The 12,594-nt window shown below is 46.9% G+C and overlaps 1 protein-coding gene across 1 annotated transcript; it reads left to right on the forward strand.

The window, feature by feature from the left end:
* Positions 1-12: 12 nt before the first annotated feature.
* On the forward strand, positions 13-10,109 carry EIF3L (eukaryotic translation initiation factor 3 subunit L). The gene is made up of 13 exons (XM_063322330.1): positions 13-135; positions 223-271; positions 505-715; positions 1,291-1,370; positions 1,652-1,713; positions 3,104-3,173; positions 3,882-3,955; positions 4,963-5,134; positions 5,398-5,552; positions 6,391-6,561; positions 7,574-8,071; positions 9,026-9,106; positions 9,848-10,109. The coding sequence occupies exons 1-13, from the start codon at positions 103-105 to the stop codon at positions 9,884-9,886; spliced, it is 1,695 nt and encodes a 564-aa protein (XP_063178400.1). The 5' UTR covers positions 13-102; the 3' UTR covers positions 9,887-10,109.
* Positions 10,110-12,594: the final 2,485 nt, after the last annotated feature.

Consider the following 12,594-nt stretch of genomic DNA (forward strand, 5'->3'; position numbering starts at 1 on the left):
GTCGCCGCAGCCCTTTCCGCCCTTGGTCCCACCCTGCCTCTTCCGGTCCGCACCTCGCTGGTCCCGCGTTGCCTTCCGGAGCCCTTTCCCGGCCCCGCCGCCATGGCCTACCCGGGGGAGGACTACGACAATGAGGTGCGAGGTGGGGGTCTCGGGGTGGCGGGGGGGAGTCGGGGGGGCCGGGCTGTTCGGGGGTGACTGGCTGCCGCCCTCTTTCCACAGGCCGCCTACGACCCCTACGCCTACTCCAACGACTACGATATGCACACGGGTGAGTGTGGGCCTCGGCGGTGGGCCCCCGGGTGCGGAAAGGCCTGCTGGTGCCCGGCTGGGTCTTGTCGGCCCAGCCCGGGGCCTGCTGGTGCCCGGCTGGGTCTTGTCGGCCCGGGCCGCGGCCTGCTGGGTCTGTCGGCCCGGGACCGGGGCCTCCTTGTGGCCGGCTGGGTCTTGTAGACCCGGGCCGGGGTCTGCTTACCACCTCACCGCTCCTCTTTTCCGCCTCAGGAGACCCGAAGCAAGACCTGGCCTATGAGCGGCAGTACGAGCAGCAGACCTACCAGGTGATCCCCGAAGTGATCAAAAACTTCATTCAGTATTTTCACAAGACTGTGTCGGATCTCATTGACCAGAAGGTGTACGAGCTCCAGGCCAGCCGTGTTTCCAGCGATGTTATTGACCAGAAGGTGTATGAGATCCAGGACATCTATGAAAACAGGTGCCAAGGGGGTTCACTGTTTAAACTGCGATGAAAATGCACCCTGCTCTTAAAAGGAAAGGCTGACTAGCTGTTTTGTTCCCAACCTGACCTTTTTCCAAAATACAGCGTGAGGTTTGATTTGATCACTGGGGGGAAAAAACAGATATTTTTGGGCTATTAATTTAACAGAAGTCTAAGTGAGTTGTCACCTGTCGGAAAGAAGGTACCAAGCTCGTGCCTAACAGGTATGGAGGCAGCAAAAAGTGACCTTAGTAGTGCTAGTTAGGCAGTTTGCAGAAGGCTGTGAGGTGTTATTGTTGTGTCTGTTCCCTATAGATAGTCCCACTCCCGCTTGTAGCTGTGCTAGTTTACCATAAGGGGAATGTGAAAGTAACGTACACAACTGTTCCATGTTTCAGGGATAAATTAAAGACTTTTACTGATTAGGTTGCCATTCTCATTCTTTGCTTCAACACTGGACTTACTAAAAGGGGATGGTGGTGAAGGCCAGGTCCTCTATATTGTGATCTCTAACTCCAACACTGTCATGCTGAGAAATGGTTTATAATACCACATGTGTGCGTCTCTTTCAGCTGGACAAAGCTGACTGAAAGGTTTTTTAAGAATACCCCATGGCCAGAGGCTGAGGCCATCGCCCCTCAGGTTGGAAATGGTAAGTCTTTTACTTCTTTGCTTGTCAGAGAAAGAAGGAACTAAATTACTTTTGATGCATGAATGAGCAGGTGCACAGTGTTGCTGCCGCCTGAGTCAGTTATCGTTGTTCACTCTGGCAATGTCTTCAGTAGATGCCTGGCAAGAAGTCCAGACTGAAAGAAGTATCTCTTTGTGTCTCCCTTTATTACTGTGACAGGAGGAGCACCACCGGCATATCTGAGAGTTTCAGTTGCCTAGCCCCTGTGGCTTGCTAATGTCGAGTTATGCCATCTTTTCCAGATGCCGTTTTCCTCATCCTTTACAAGGAGCTGTATTATAGGCACATCTACGCCAAAGTCAGCGTGAGTGTTTGTCCTGTGTCTTCCTGTTGATTGCATGCTGGCTTCTCCGTATCATAAAACTTACCAAATTTTGCTGCTTCTCCCAGCATCAGTGGTTCCATAAGTTTTGCAAGACGGGATTGGATAGGTTTATGAGCTGTAAGTCAAGTTGCTTTTAGGGAAGCTTTATTCTTGCCTTTTGATAGTTTAGTAAGTATTCGTGAATTGCTGAAAAGCGAGAAAGACTTGATTACATTTCTGAGGCTCATTAGCTGTCTCCTCAAGCTGGGTTGTAATGAGTGTGCAGGCTTCCCTGGCACATATATGAATAAGAAAACCTGGTCTGAGTTTTCAGGTGGCTATTTTGTAAAAGTTTGTTACTGACACCGAATGTTGTGGTGAGTGCGTTAGGGAAGAAGGAGGTGTTGGGAGGGGACTGAATTTTCGTCTTAATAGAGCTGTAGTTGCAAGACTTACAGATCAGTTGGTTTAGTGTGTTTATGGCTCTTTGTTCTTCAGATTAGCAGGTGGGTAAGAGGAAGTGTTAAAAGATGAGGGTGCATTATTTGTGATTAAAGAAACACATGGGGTCAGAATGCCTTGCAGAGAGGGAAACATGGGCGCTATAAAGGATACAGGAGAAGGAAACAAAATGATTAATGGTCTGTAAACCAAAACAAACATCACTTTTTTTCTTAAGCTAATTTGAAGGCAATGAGAAAATCACAGTAGTACTTGGTTATTTCACGAAAGAAGCTGAACAAGCATGTGATGTATGGGGTAAATGAGTAATAACTGCAGTTTTGGTGTGGACCAGAGGGTGGAGAAATGGAGACTTTAAAAAGGCTGCTGTATTAATCTGAATCAGGCTTTAACAGGAGAGACCGGTTTCTTGAGTTGTGCTGTTTGTGGTTCTCAGTCTGCCCTTGGGTGTCTCCAGGTGAAACAAGGAAGATGATTGTAGGAAGAATTGATGCCCTACTGTGTTTGCTGGTCTTTCAAAGCATTTAGAAATATTGTCTGGGAGCAGAGTTGTCAGTCTATTAGGGCCTCTCATGAGGGGAGAAGGAAGGAAAGCTGTTGAAGGTAATGGGAAGCACATAAGTCTGGACAGCAGAGAGGAGGACAAGGAAGGTTAATGCATCCTGATCACAGAAGGTTTGAACGCTCAGTCATCCTGGGAGAAGCTACCCGTACAAGAAAAGTCATCCCTATTCTGTGGGACAATAGCGATACAATTTCAGGTTTTCTGGATGGTGCTGGTGGGCGTTGTGATTGAATATTGGCTCTAACATTTCGGAAATAGACCCTCTACCGCTGTGACTATTGACTGTCCTTCATACGCTGTTGCCCATAAACTCGCTCCTGCTGTGTTTGAAACTAAACAGACTGTACTGACTTCTCATTGCAGGGGGGGCCCACGCTGGAGCAGAGATTTGAATCCTATTACAACTACTGCAATCTCTTCAACTACATCCTCAGTGAGTTGCTGCCATTCGTTTCTGATTTGTAAATTTTGGCGAGGAAGAGTGGATGTAGAGGACAGAGCTGAAAAAGGGTCAGGAGAACTGGAACATGTTTGCTTATAGCTCATAGGGAGAAGTAGTCTATGAGTTTTCCATATATTTGAGTTTGTTGAATGAAGAGCACTTTACATCCATGTGTATAAACCCACAAAAAGGGCAAACAGCTTCCAGTGCTTTCTGAAATACTGTAAAGAGCAAAACTTATTTATCTTTCTGCCTTGCTGAGAACTGCTTTACCTATCCTTATTAAAAAGCAAAACGAAGCTGTAAGCTAGAGAGAACTTGCAGTGTTTCGCAGCTGTTTACTGTTCTTGACTCCCCTTGGAAAAAATTTTAGTGTTTGTGACTCCCTGCCAGATTTCTTGTGGAGAATAGATCATTTTGGATAAATACCTACAATCTGCGCAGCTTTTGAGAATCCCTGCTGCCGCACAGTCATGCTCTGGAGATTACCCCATACGCACTCATATTCTTTAAAAGTGAAGGCAGTTGAGGTAGCCAAAGCTACATATCACGGCCCTACTGGAAGCTTTATTCATCTGCTGCTGCCTCTCCCACTTCAGGGAAGTTACTGTGTTCTTTAATTCGTTTGCTCCTCCAGTTCTGCCACTCTTCTTGCTCAAGGTATTAAGCCTTTAATCTATTACTTCTGTTCTTCTGCAGATGCTGATGGCCCTGCTCCTCTGGAGCTGCCCAACCAGTGGCTCTGGGATATCATTGACGAATTCATATACCAGGTATATGACTATAAGACTGGGCCATTTTGAGGTGACCTTGCCTCTATTAGCGCTATAAATTTTCCATCTCCTCCCTCTCTGCAATTTTCATAGATAGGATACCATTGTAGGCCAAAAAGCTTGGGTGAGCACTGTTATTCCTGGGTCGCCAGGTAGATGAACTAGTTGTAAATATACAGATTTTTAACTTACAGGGAGCTTTTTGGACAGTCCTGGACTTCTGTTGATATTTCTGTTTCAGCTGCTGCTTAGGGGATTTTTTTTTTAAAAAAACTCACCTTCATTTCTGCCTGGTTTGTGCAAAGCAGCCTGACTGAAATCTGCTGTTAGCACTAAGACCTTATTAAGATACTTGTTCAAGCTAGGTTTATTGTGTATGGTCTTGCTTTAGTTTTGTGTTTCTTAGTCAGTAGGGCCTTTATGCTTCCACTGACAGATTGCTGACCTGATTTGAAATCTATGGTCTAGGATCTTGATGTTAGAAAATATTTTTCCCCTTATTGTTCTGAGTGCAGTAATACAGATCTCAAATGCTACCGGTTTTTCTGTATAGATTCTTTTTTCTGTAACTTTTCATTATAGAGCTGCCTGGAATTCCTCAAGCACAGTCTTGTCAGGCTTCAGTGAAAAAGGATGTGTGTATTTGTAGAAAAAGATGTGTGTGCATGCAGATACATGTTATGACTCGGTCGTTCTCTTTGCTACCTGTTCAGACAGCAAATTTCTGTTCAGTTGCCTGTCCTAATTGTCTAAGAGATACTTCTGTTCTTTGTTCTTTTTTCTAGCCTTTGCCTTCAGATTGTCTCAGCATTGTATCAGATTTTCCTTAGGTGCTTTACTGGTGGTTTAATTTGTTGTTTTGGTTGCCAGGTGATCTCAGATGAGACTTTTTTTCATGCGACTTGTAGCTTATTGTAATGCATTTGTGATCAACTTGTGAGCTTAATGCACTCAGCTAACATCTCCAAACTAGCTTTTCATCATTGAATCTCTACTTTTTCCTGTAGTTCCAGTCTTTCAGCCAGTACCGCTGCAAGACAGCCAAGAAGTCTGAAGAGGAAATTGATTTCCTTCGTTCCAACCCCAAGATCTGGAACGTCCACAGTGTCCTTAATGTGCTGCACTCTCTGGTGGACAAATCCAACATCAATCGACAGCTGGAGGTCTACACAAGTGGAGGTGAGCTAGCTGGGTGATGCCAGGCAATACTGATGTCTGTGCTGCCTTGCTTTGATTTGACCGATCTCTCTTAGCTTTGTTTGGGAGCTGGATCAAACCTTTAGTCATTGGACGGATTGTTTGGGGAAAGGTGCTGTTGGCCTTATGTGAGAAATGCTAGTGATTGCAGTTGAGGTTTTGCTCCTTTTGCCTCTAAACATGGAGAAGTTGAAAGCAGAGCCTGTTTCCTTGGAGGAAAGCATGTCAGTTCCTTTTTTTTCTAGGTGATCCCGAAAGCGTGGCTGGTGAATATGGTCGCCACTCCCTCTACAAGATGCTGGGCTATTTCAGCCTGGTTGGGCTGCTGCGTCTGCACTCTCTGCTGGGGGATTACTACCAAGCAATCAAGGTTCTGGAGAACATTGAGCTCAACAAGAAGGTAATACAACATGTTTTAAACCCTCCATTGCAGTTTTCCAAATGCCTCTGTTCAGACATGCTGGTGAAAGATTGCCATAGTGAATATTCCAGCTGAGGAGCTATTTGTAGCTGTTGTAGTCATCAGGAGTTTGTTTATAGGTTAGCTGGCAGAAATGTCTAGTTCCACACTTGTGTGCGTTACACATCTGGAGCTTTGGCATTAAAGCAAGCCATATGGCCATGCCTGATGCTGTTGCAGCACAAATGCCTAGTTTTTCAGGAATTTTGCCGTGTTGCGCAAGGCGGTGTTGTTACAGGGAGTATTACTTGAACTGTAAGTGGTAGCGCAGTGGTAGATAGCTGAACACACCGTTCCCACCTTGGTCAGTGACTCATTCTTTTATTTTTGACTCTTGTTCTCACTGTGCCCATTCCCACCTTGTATGTGTTTGCCCTGGACTTGGGTGCTACTTGTGGTAACAGTGGCTAACGGAAGTCCCTCTGCAACAGGGGCTTGGCCCAAGACTTGGCCCAGATTTACGTGTGTGCTGTCTGGCATAGGGTGTGGAGTGAAATAGGGGGAAAGGGAACGGAGCACAGCAATATGAGGCATAATGCAAGAGTCCTCTGCTTGCAGGAAGCTGAAACTGGAAAACATAGGAAATGGGATGATCTAGTAGACAGTGAGGAAGCTGCTGCAGGGAGGGGTGGGAGGTAGGGTATCCTGAATTAGCCCTCTCCTTTTTATATTTGGGACGGGAGCGAAGGCAGAGGTGGCTGGATTCTGAGTAACAAGGTGTTTGGATCAAAGGTGGTTGTCTCCCTACTAACATAGTGTGTTGATCATTCCTTCAAAGAGCATGTACTCCCGTGTTCCTGAGTGCCAGGTGACCACTTATTACTACGTGGGCTTCGCTTACCTTATGATGCGGCGTTACCAGGATGCCATCCGTGTCTTTGCTAACATCCTCCTCTACATCCAGAGGACCAAGAGTATGTTTCAGAGGACAACCTACAAGTACGAGATGGTAAGAGATAGAATAGGTCTAGGCTTCCCAAAAGGAAAGGCTGCTGTCTTCTTTCCTACCCCTCCTCTGTCAACTGATAACCTACATCTAATAGTTCAGCCTTATTTTCCTGGACTATGCTGCTGGTGGTGACTGGGGATCAATCCTTTGATCTCCTTTGCCCAATATTTCCTCTTCTCTATGTTACTAGTTCCTTTGGTTGTTCACTGTGTAGGTGCCCTGGCTCCATCTGCTGTCTCTCTCTAGACAGTGTTGTTAATGAATATCAGCTGCAAATTATATTCTTGTCGATACTTCTTCACACTCAGTCTTGTTCCCAGTCCAGTCCTGCATTTCAGGCTACTGCCATTATCGGATGTATTTCCATTATCAGATAATCGTTCATAGGCTATTTAACTGAGCACGGCTGAAAAAAAAGCTTATGTTTCTTTCCACCTAAGCTGTCTCTCATCCCAGTTTTACCCCCTGCTGCTGCTGTCTCCTCTTCATCCTTATGATTAATTTCTAACTCTTTGTGTAGCCAAATTCTGACGTTCTTAATTCCTTGACCCTTCAAAAATTTAGTATGCCTGTTTCAACCATACAGCTGGCTGTGTCATCCCACGCTCGGATAAATCTTCTCAGTCTTTCCTTCAGTGGCCTCCCTGATAACTGTCCCTTGTCAGGAGATGGCTGTTAAACTGTCTGCCTTCCCTTCTCCTCTACACTTTTTTGCACCAAACAGTCAAACCTGCTCTGGCCATCCAGGTTCTCTATGGCTCTGGATACATTCACTCTTTACTTTACTCTTTACTCCTGTCCAGACCTCTTTTTCATTGATGAAAGCCCTGATGTGGCATTCCTCTGCTGTGCCCAGAGGCACTGCTGCTTTGTGCTGCCCCCCTTGAGCATTAGGACTATCAGTGCTCTGGGTAAAGGGTCTTTACTTCTGAAAAACACAGCTCCAAGCTCCCTCCTGCACCATAAGGCCTGAGCATATTGACAAGCTAACAGGTTCTCCTCTCTGTCTCAGATTAACAAACAGAACGAGCAGATGCATGCACTCCTGGCCATCGCCCTCACCATGTACCCCATGCGCATAGATGAGAGTATCCACTTGCAGCTGCGAGAGAAATACGGGGATAAGATGCTGCGCATGCAGAAGGGTGACGCACAAGTCTATGAGGAGCTCTTCAGTTACGCCTGCCCCAAGTTCCTGTCACCTGTGGTGCCCAATTATGACAACGTGCACCCCAACTACCACAAGGAGCCCTTCCTGCAGCAGCTCAAGGTCTTTGCTGATGAGGTTCAGCAGCAGGCTCAGCTCTCCACCATCCGTAGCTTCCTCAAGCTCTACACCACCATGCCCGTGGCCAAGCTGGCTGGCTTCTTAGACCTCACGGAGCAGGAGTTTCGTATCCAACTGCTCGTCTTCAAGCACAAGATGAAGAACCTGGTGTGGACCAGTGGCATATCTGCCCTGGATGGGGAGTTCCAGTCTGCCTCTGAGGTTGACTTTTATATTGACAAGGTTGGTATCTGCCCCTTGCTGGTTAGGAAATTCCTTCACCCAGGAAATTCTGGAAGTGCCAACACATGGTTTTGCTCCAGTCTGTGGGAAACATCCCTTCCTCCTTTGCCATGTGAAGGGCTTGGCTGTCCACAGTGAAACTGTAGCCCTACTTAATAGAAGTGTCAGTGGATAAATGGTGATGGGATATCACAGGCAGCTTGGGCAGTCATTGTACCCAGAAAACAAAGGTTCTTAATATCTTCCCTGTTTGTCAGTGTTCTTGAGAGGTGATGGTAGGTAGTGCTGTCAGTGTGTCAGGTGGGGTTGTCAGCTTTGTAGGTCTCCCCAACATCTTTCCTTTGCTTGACAAAGCAAGGATCTTGCTTGGTCATGTTACAGGTCCATTTTTAACTGGAGCAGCATTTAGCTCTGCTCTAGGAGGAATCTAAATGCAAGGTATGATCCTGTCACCATCCTACCCCTGTAGTTCCAGGCAGCAGGAAGCATAGCAAAGAGTCTTTTAGGACTTAATTTTCAAAGACGACATGAGTAACCGTTACATTTCTTGCTAGGAAGAACAGGTTGCCCCTTGTTCTTGGTCTTTAGAGCAGACCTGTTCCTGTAAGGTCTCATACTATGTCTCAGCCTAGCGCTGCTGGTAGAGGGAAGCAGAGTATGAATTGGGGTTGGGACTGTCAAGCTGACAAAAACAGAGAGACAAAGCCAGTCAGGGTGTGCAAGAATGGGGGAAGTGAATGCATCGGAAATTTGGGACCCATCCCAGGCAAAGGTGTAGGGAAGGCAACCCACAGGGAACTGAATGGTTGCTGTGGGACTCGCACAGGTCAGGTATGCGTGATGTTGAACTGGGACTGGAGTGAAGCCCCTTTGGTTGCTCCTCCCAGTAGTCAGCACTTGCTGTCTCCCTGCTAGCACAGTCCTTTTCCTGACCTCATGCTCTTCCCTCCGCAGGACATGATCCACATCGCAGACACAAAGGTTGCTCGACGCTATGGGGACTTCTTCATCCGCCAGATCCACAAGTTTGAGGAGGTGAGGGTGGGAGATCTATGTAGCTCTGTAGGAGAAGTGGGGCAAACATTGGGCTGTGCAGGCCCTGGAGGAGGCATTCTTGGTGAGACAGTTGTGTGATGCCTTGCTGGGGTGAGTCCCAGCTCTGCGAGGCACTGGGCAAAAGCAGGTGGTTTAAGCAGCAGCTGCTGGCCTTTGAAGAATGGTATGGTTTTGTGTGAGAAGTGCTCATTTGAGCCACAGTGGGAAAAGAGGGAGGTTTTACTGTCCAAGGGCAATGACTCCCTTGTCCCTAGGCAATTGTGGTGATCCTGTCAGTAACACAACCAAAGTTATATCTCTGCCCTCATAACTATGGCTCTAGAAACTGTCCCCAAAGATTCTTGGAGCACAGATGACTTCAGCGTTGTGGTTAGCCAGGAGGTGACATTCTACCACTGCTCCAGAGGCTGCTGCACACAGGAAGCTTAGGCAGCAAAATCCTGAGACGTGGGGACTTAAGCAATACAGGGTTGCGATAGCACTGCTAGAAGTTTGCACCCTTTCTTCTCCCTACATCTTCCTCTGCTGTCTTGGAGAGGAGGAGGCAGTTTTACTAGTTCCCCTTCTACTTTGCACACTGCCTGCACTTGGCATGAGAGCTCTTTTTGTCTGAGAGTCGGAGAGGAAGGAGTAGAGACATTGGATAAAGGCTGCTGAGGGGAACAGTAGTGTATGTCAATCACTATGTGTCTTTCTGACCTTTGCTTTCTCTAATTACAGCTGAATCGAACCCTGAAGAAGATGGGCCAGAGACCCTAAAATTTCTATGGATGCGGTGATCGGCCTGAGCAGAGAAGTGGGTGGGAGAGATTATTCTCTTTGTGGCAAGGGAGGTGCCAGAATGCTCAGGATTCTGACATTTCTGGAATCTCATGTGACTCTGAAGGGTTTTTTTTGTACTTAAATAAGCAGAGTCGTTTGGCTCAAACTATCCTACAAAGGACAACTAATAAATAAGTGGAGTTTTCCTGGTGAGCATTCAGCATTTGATGTACTCATTTATTTTTCCTCTGTGGAAGAATATAGCTGCATCTGGAGACGTGGGCAGCTGCTCTTGGTTTGTGCTGTCTTTGGTCCATGCTGTTGCAGGTAACAGTGGGGAGCAGATCTCTTTCCGTGCTCTGTAAAGGCACTGTGCACAGTGAACAGGGAACGCTGCAGAACTGGTGAACAGGGGGAAAACTAGCTGTTCCACAGTGTTTCCAAAGGATATGGAAAGCGATGCAAAGTAACATTACTCCTTTTAGCTCTTGCCCCACACATTAAATAAACCTGAGCTGTAGTTGCTTTCCTAGAAGGTTGCGTTTTTGCCTTCCCACCCCTCTTTTTTTTTTTTAAGTTGCTATGAAGCAGAAATGCTCAAAAGTGGATTGACAAGTTTTTAAAGGAAGGGGAAGGATTTTTGTAAACATTCCACCAATATTAACTTCGGTCATCTGATGAGATGTCCTTGCTGGAGGTTCTGTTTTATTTCAGGACAACTGATGCCCAGGTCCTGGCCCTTAATTTAATGGAGTGCAGTTTCTCCAGAAAACTCCCTGAGGGCATTTAATATGTAAAAACCCCTTTAAATGCTAATTTTCTCAGCTGTCCAGCCGCTTTGGATTCTTAAAGGCAAACTTGCAGTGCTTTGAAAGGGAAAAAGCAGTTGAAAACTAGCCCTATAAAGGGGAATCAAGGGACCTGTAAATATTGGGGAAGAGAATGCAGAGAATGAATCCAATCTCATCTACCCTCCACACCCTCACTCCTGTCTCCTTTTGCAGACTGTCTTTAAATAGTTGGGTGTTTGAGTGGTAGAAACAGGTGCAACTGAAAAACCTGTGTGTGTAATAGGAAAGCTACACAAAGCACGCCTTATATATATATATATACCATCTGCCTCTTCATACCCCTCCCTCTCATTCCTTTCCACTGAGAGAGGGGGCCTGGCGGTACAGCTTGGCTTCGTATGTGAATCTGTTTAGAATTCAGGAATAATTAGCCTTTGTTGGATTAGACGCTCTGTTTGAAGGAGGGTCAAGTTTCTAGTGTCCTGCGTACTGCTCGAAGGTAAACTGCGTTTCCCATCAGAGTCGTGTAACTCAGGCAGGCAGGGAACAGGCAGCACCAAGTGAGATTAACTGGGCAACTCCTGCCGGCCTTCAAGCTGCTGCTGTTAGTGTTAGGTGTGCTAAGGGTTTACTACCTCCAGTTCTGAAGGGGTTTGAGGCAGCCATATCATTAAAGAAATCAAAGGACTAAGATGCCACTGCATTGCAGCAGCCTGCGGGGCCTGGGCTCGTACCAAGAGAATCTGCTCCTTTTTATTTTTAGGGCTGGCACTTTTGCTTGTGTGTATTTACCAACAGCAGCGCAGTGAGCATAGCTGTCAGCAGCAACTCTCCCTGCTTTCTTGTTATCCAACACCTAAATCTTTCACAGAACATATGTGAAGATAGATGTGATATACAACAGGAGAACCTCTGGCAAGGCAGTATTTCCGTGATCAGTTTTAGGTGATAGCATAGCAAAGGAATCCAATGTGGTACTGGGATTTGGTCCATTTTTAATCTGTGATCGGCATCTTGGAAGTACAGATTTAAGGTGATATAGATACATGTGTTAAACCCTCCAAGGGTTACAGCCTGTTCTCAGGTATGTGAATGTGCTGCTGCTTGTGTTTGTGTCTGTCAGAGCAGCTTCCAGAGGATGCAGAGACCATCCGCCGGTCTGCCTGGCTCCGCGTCTTCTCCCAGGGACCGCTGGAGGTTAACTGAGCGGGACTGGCACTTCGTGGAACCCAGCCAGGAAGAGCTTGCAGCTCTCTCAGGGGGCGGAAAGATGGGCTCAGCAAGCCGCGGTGCCTGGCACTGCCTGAAGCTCGAGGAATGCAGGGCCTTCAGCAGCATCAACAGCCCTGCTGCTGCTGGAAAAGGCCTTCTGCAGGGAGGCGGCAGGGGTGTGTTACAGCTCGAGCCTTGCCTGCCGCAGCAGGGTTGGGTTAGTGGAAGTGTTCTTGGGCAGTTCTGGTCAAAATGATTTTTATCAGAGGGAACCACAGCTCAGGGTTATCGACTCTGTCTCTCTCTCTGACCTGCAGTTGTGAGGGGGAGGAGTGTCATTGTGGACCCTGGAAAAGGCAGTCAAGAAAACATCCTGGATCCTGCTCTCCCTTAGGAGATACATCAGGAAGACGCTGTCAGGCAGTTTGGGGGGATGCTGAGCAGCCAGCTTGGTCGTTACAAAACTGAGACAGTACTTCATTTCCTTTTTTTCTACATAGCAGCTTTTCCAGTGATTTACACTGCAGCTTGTCTCAGGCACGGCAGGGGGAGGCTACGCAAACCATTTGAGGAGAATTTTTTTTCACTTGTTACAGCTCTGGGGCCGTGGGGTGATAGAATGAAGGAGTGGAATAGAGGAAGGAGGGTGCTAGGCATGAGATCTGAGCGGAGAAAGGAAGATAGAGCCCATTAATGAAAAAT

Source organism: Chroicocephalus ridibundus, chromosome 1 (assembly GCF_963924245.1).
Source record: "Chroicocephalus ridibundus chromosome 1, bChrRid1.1, whole genome shotgun sequence".
In the NCBI taxonomy this organism is placed as follows: Eukaryota; Metazoa; Chordata; class Aves; order Charadriiformes; family Laridae; genus Chroicocephalus; species Chroicocephalus ridibundus.

Coding starts and splice junctions, on each gene's coding strand:
- EIF3L (XM_063322330.1), top strand. CDS start 103: ATGGCCTACCCGGGGGAGGACTACGACAATGAG. Junction 5,553..6,390: donor ACATTGAGCTCAACAAGAAG/GTAATACAACAT, acceptor ATTCCTTCAAAG/AGCATGTACTCCCGTGTTCC. Junction 6,562..7,573: donor CAACCTACAAGTACGAGATG/GTAAGAGATAGA, acceptor TCTCTGTCTCAG/ATTAACAAACAGAACGAGCA.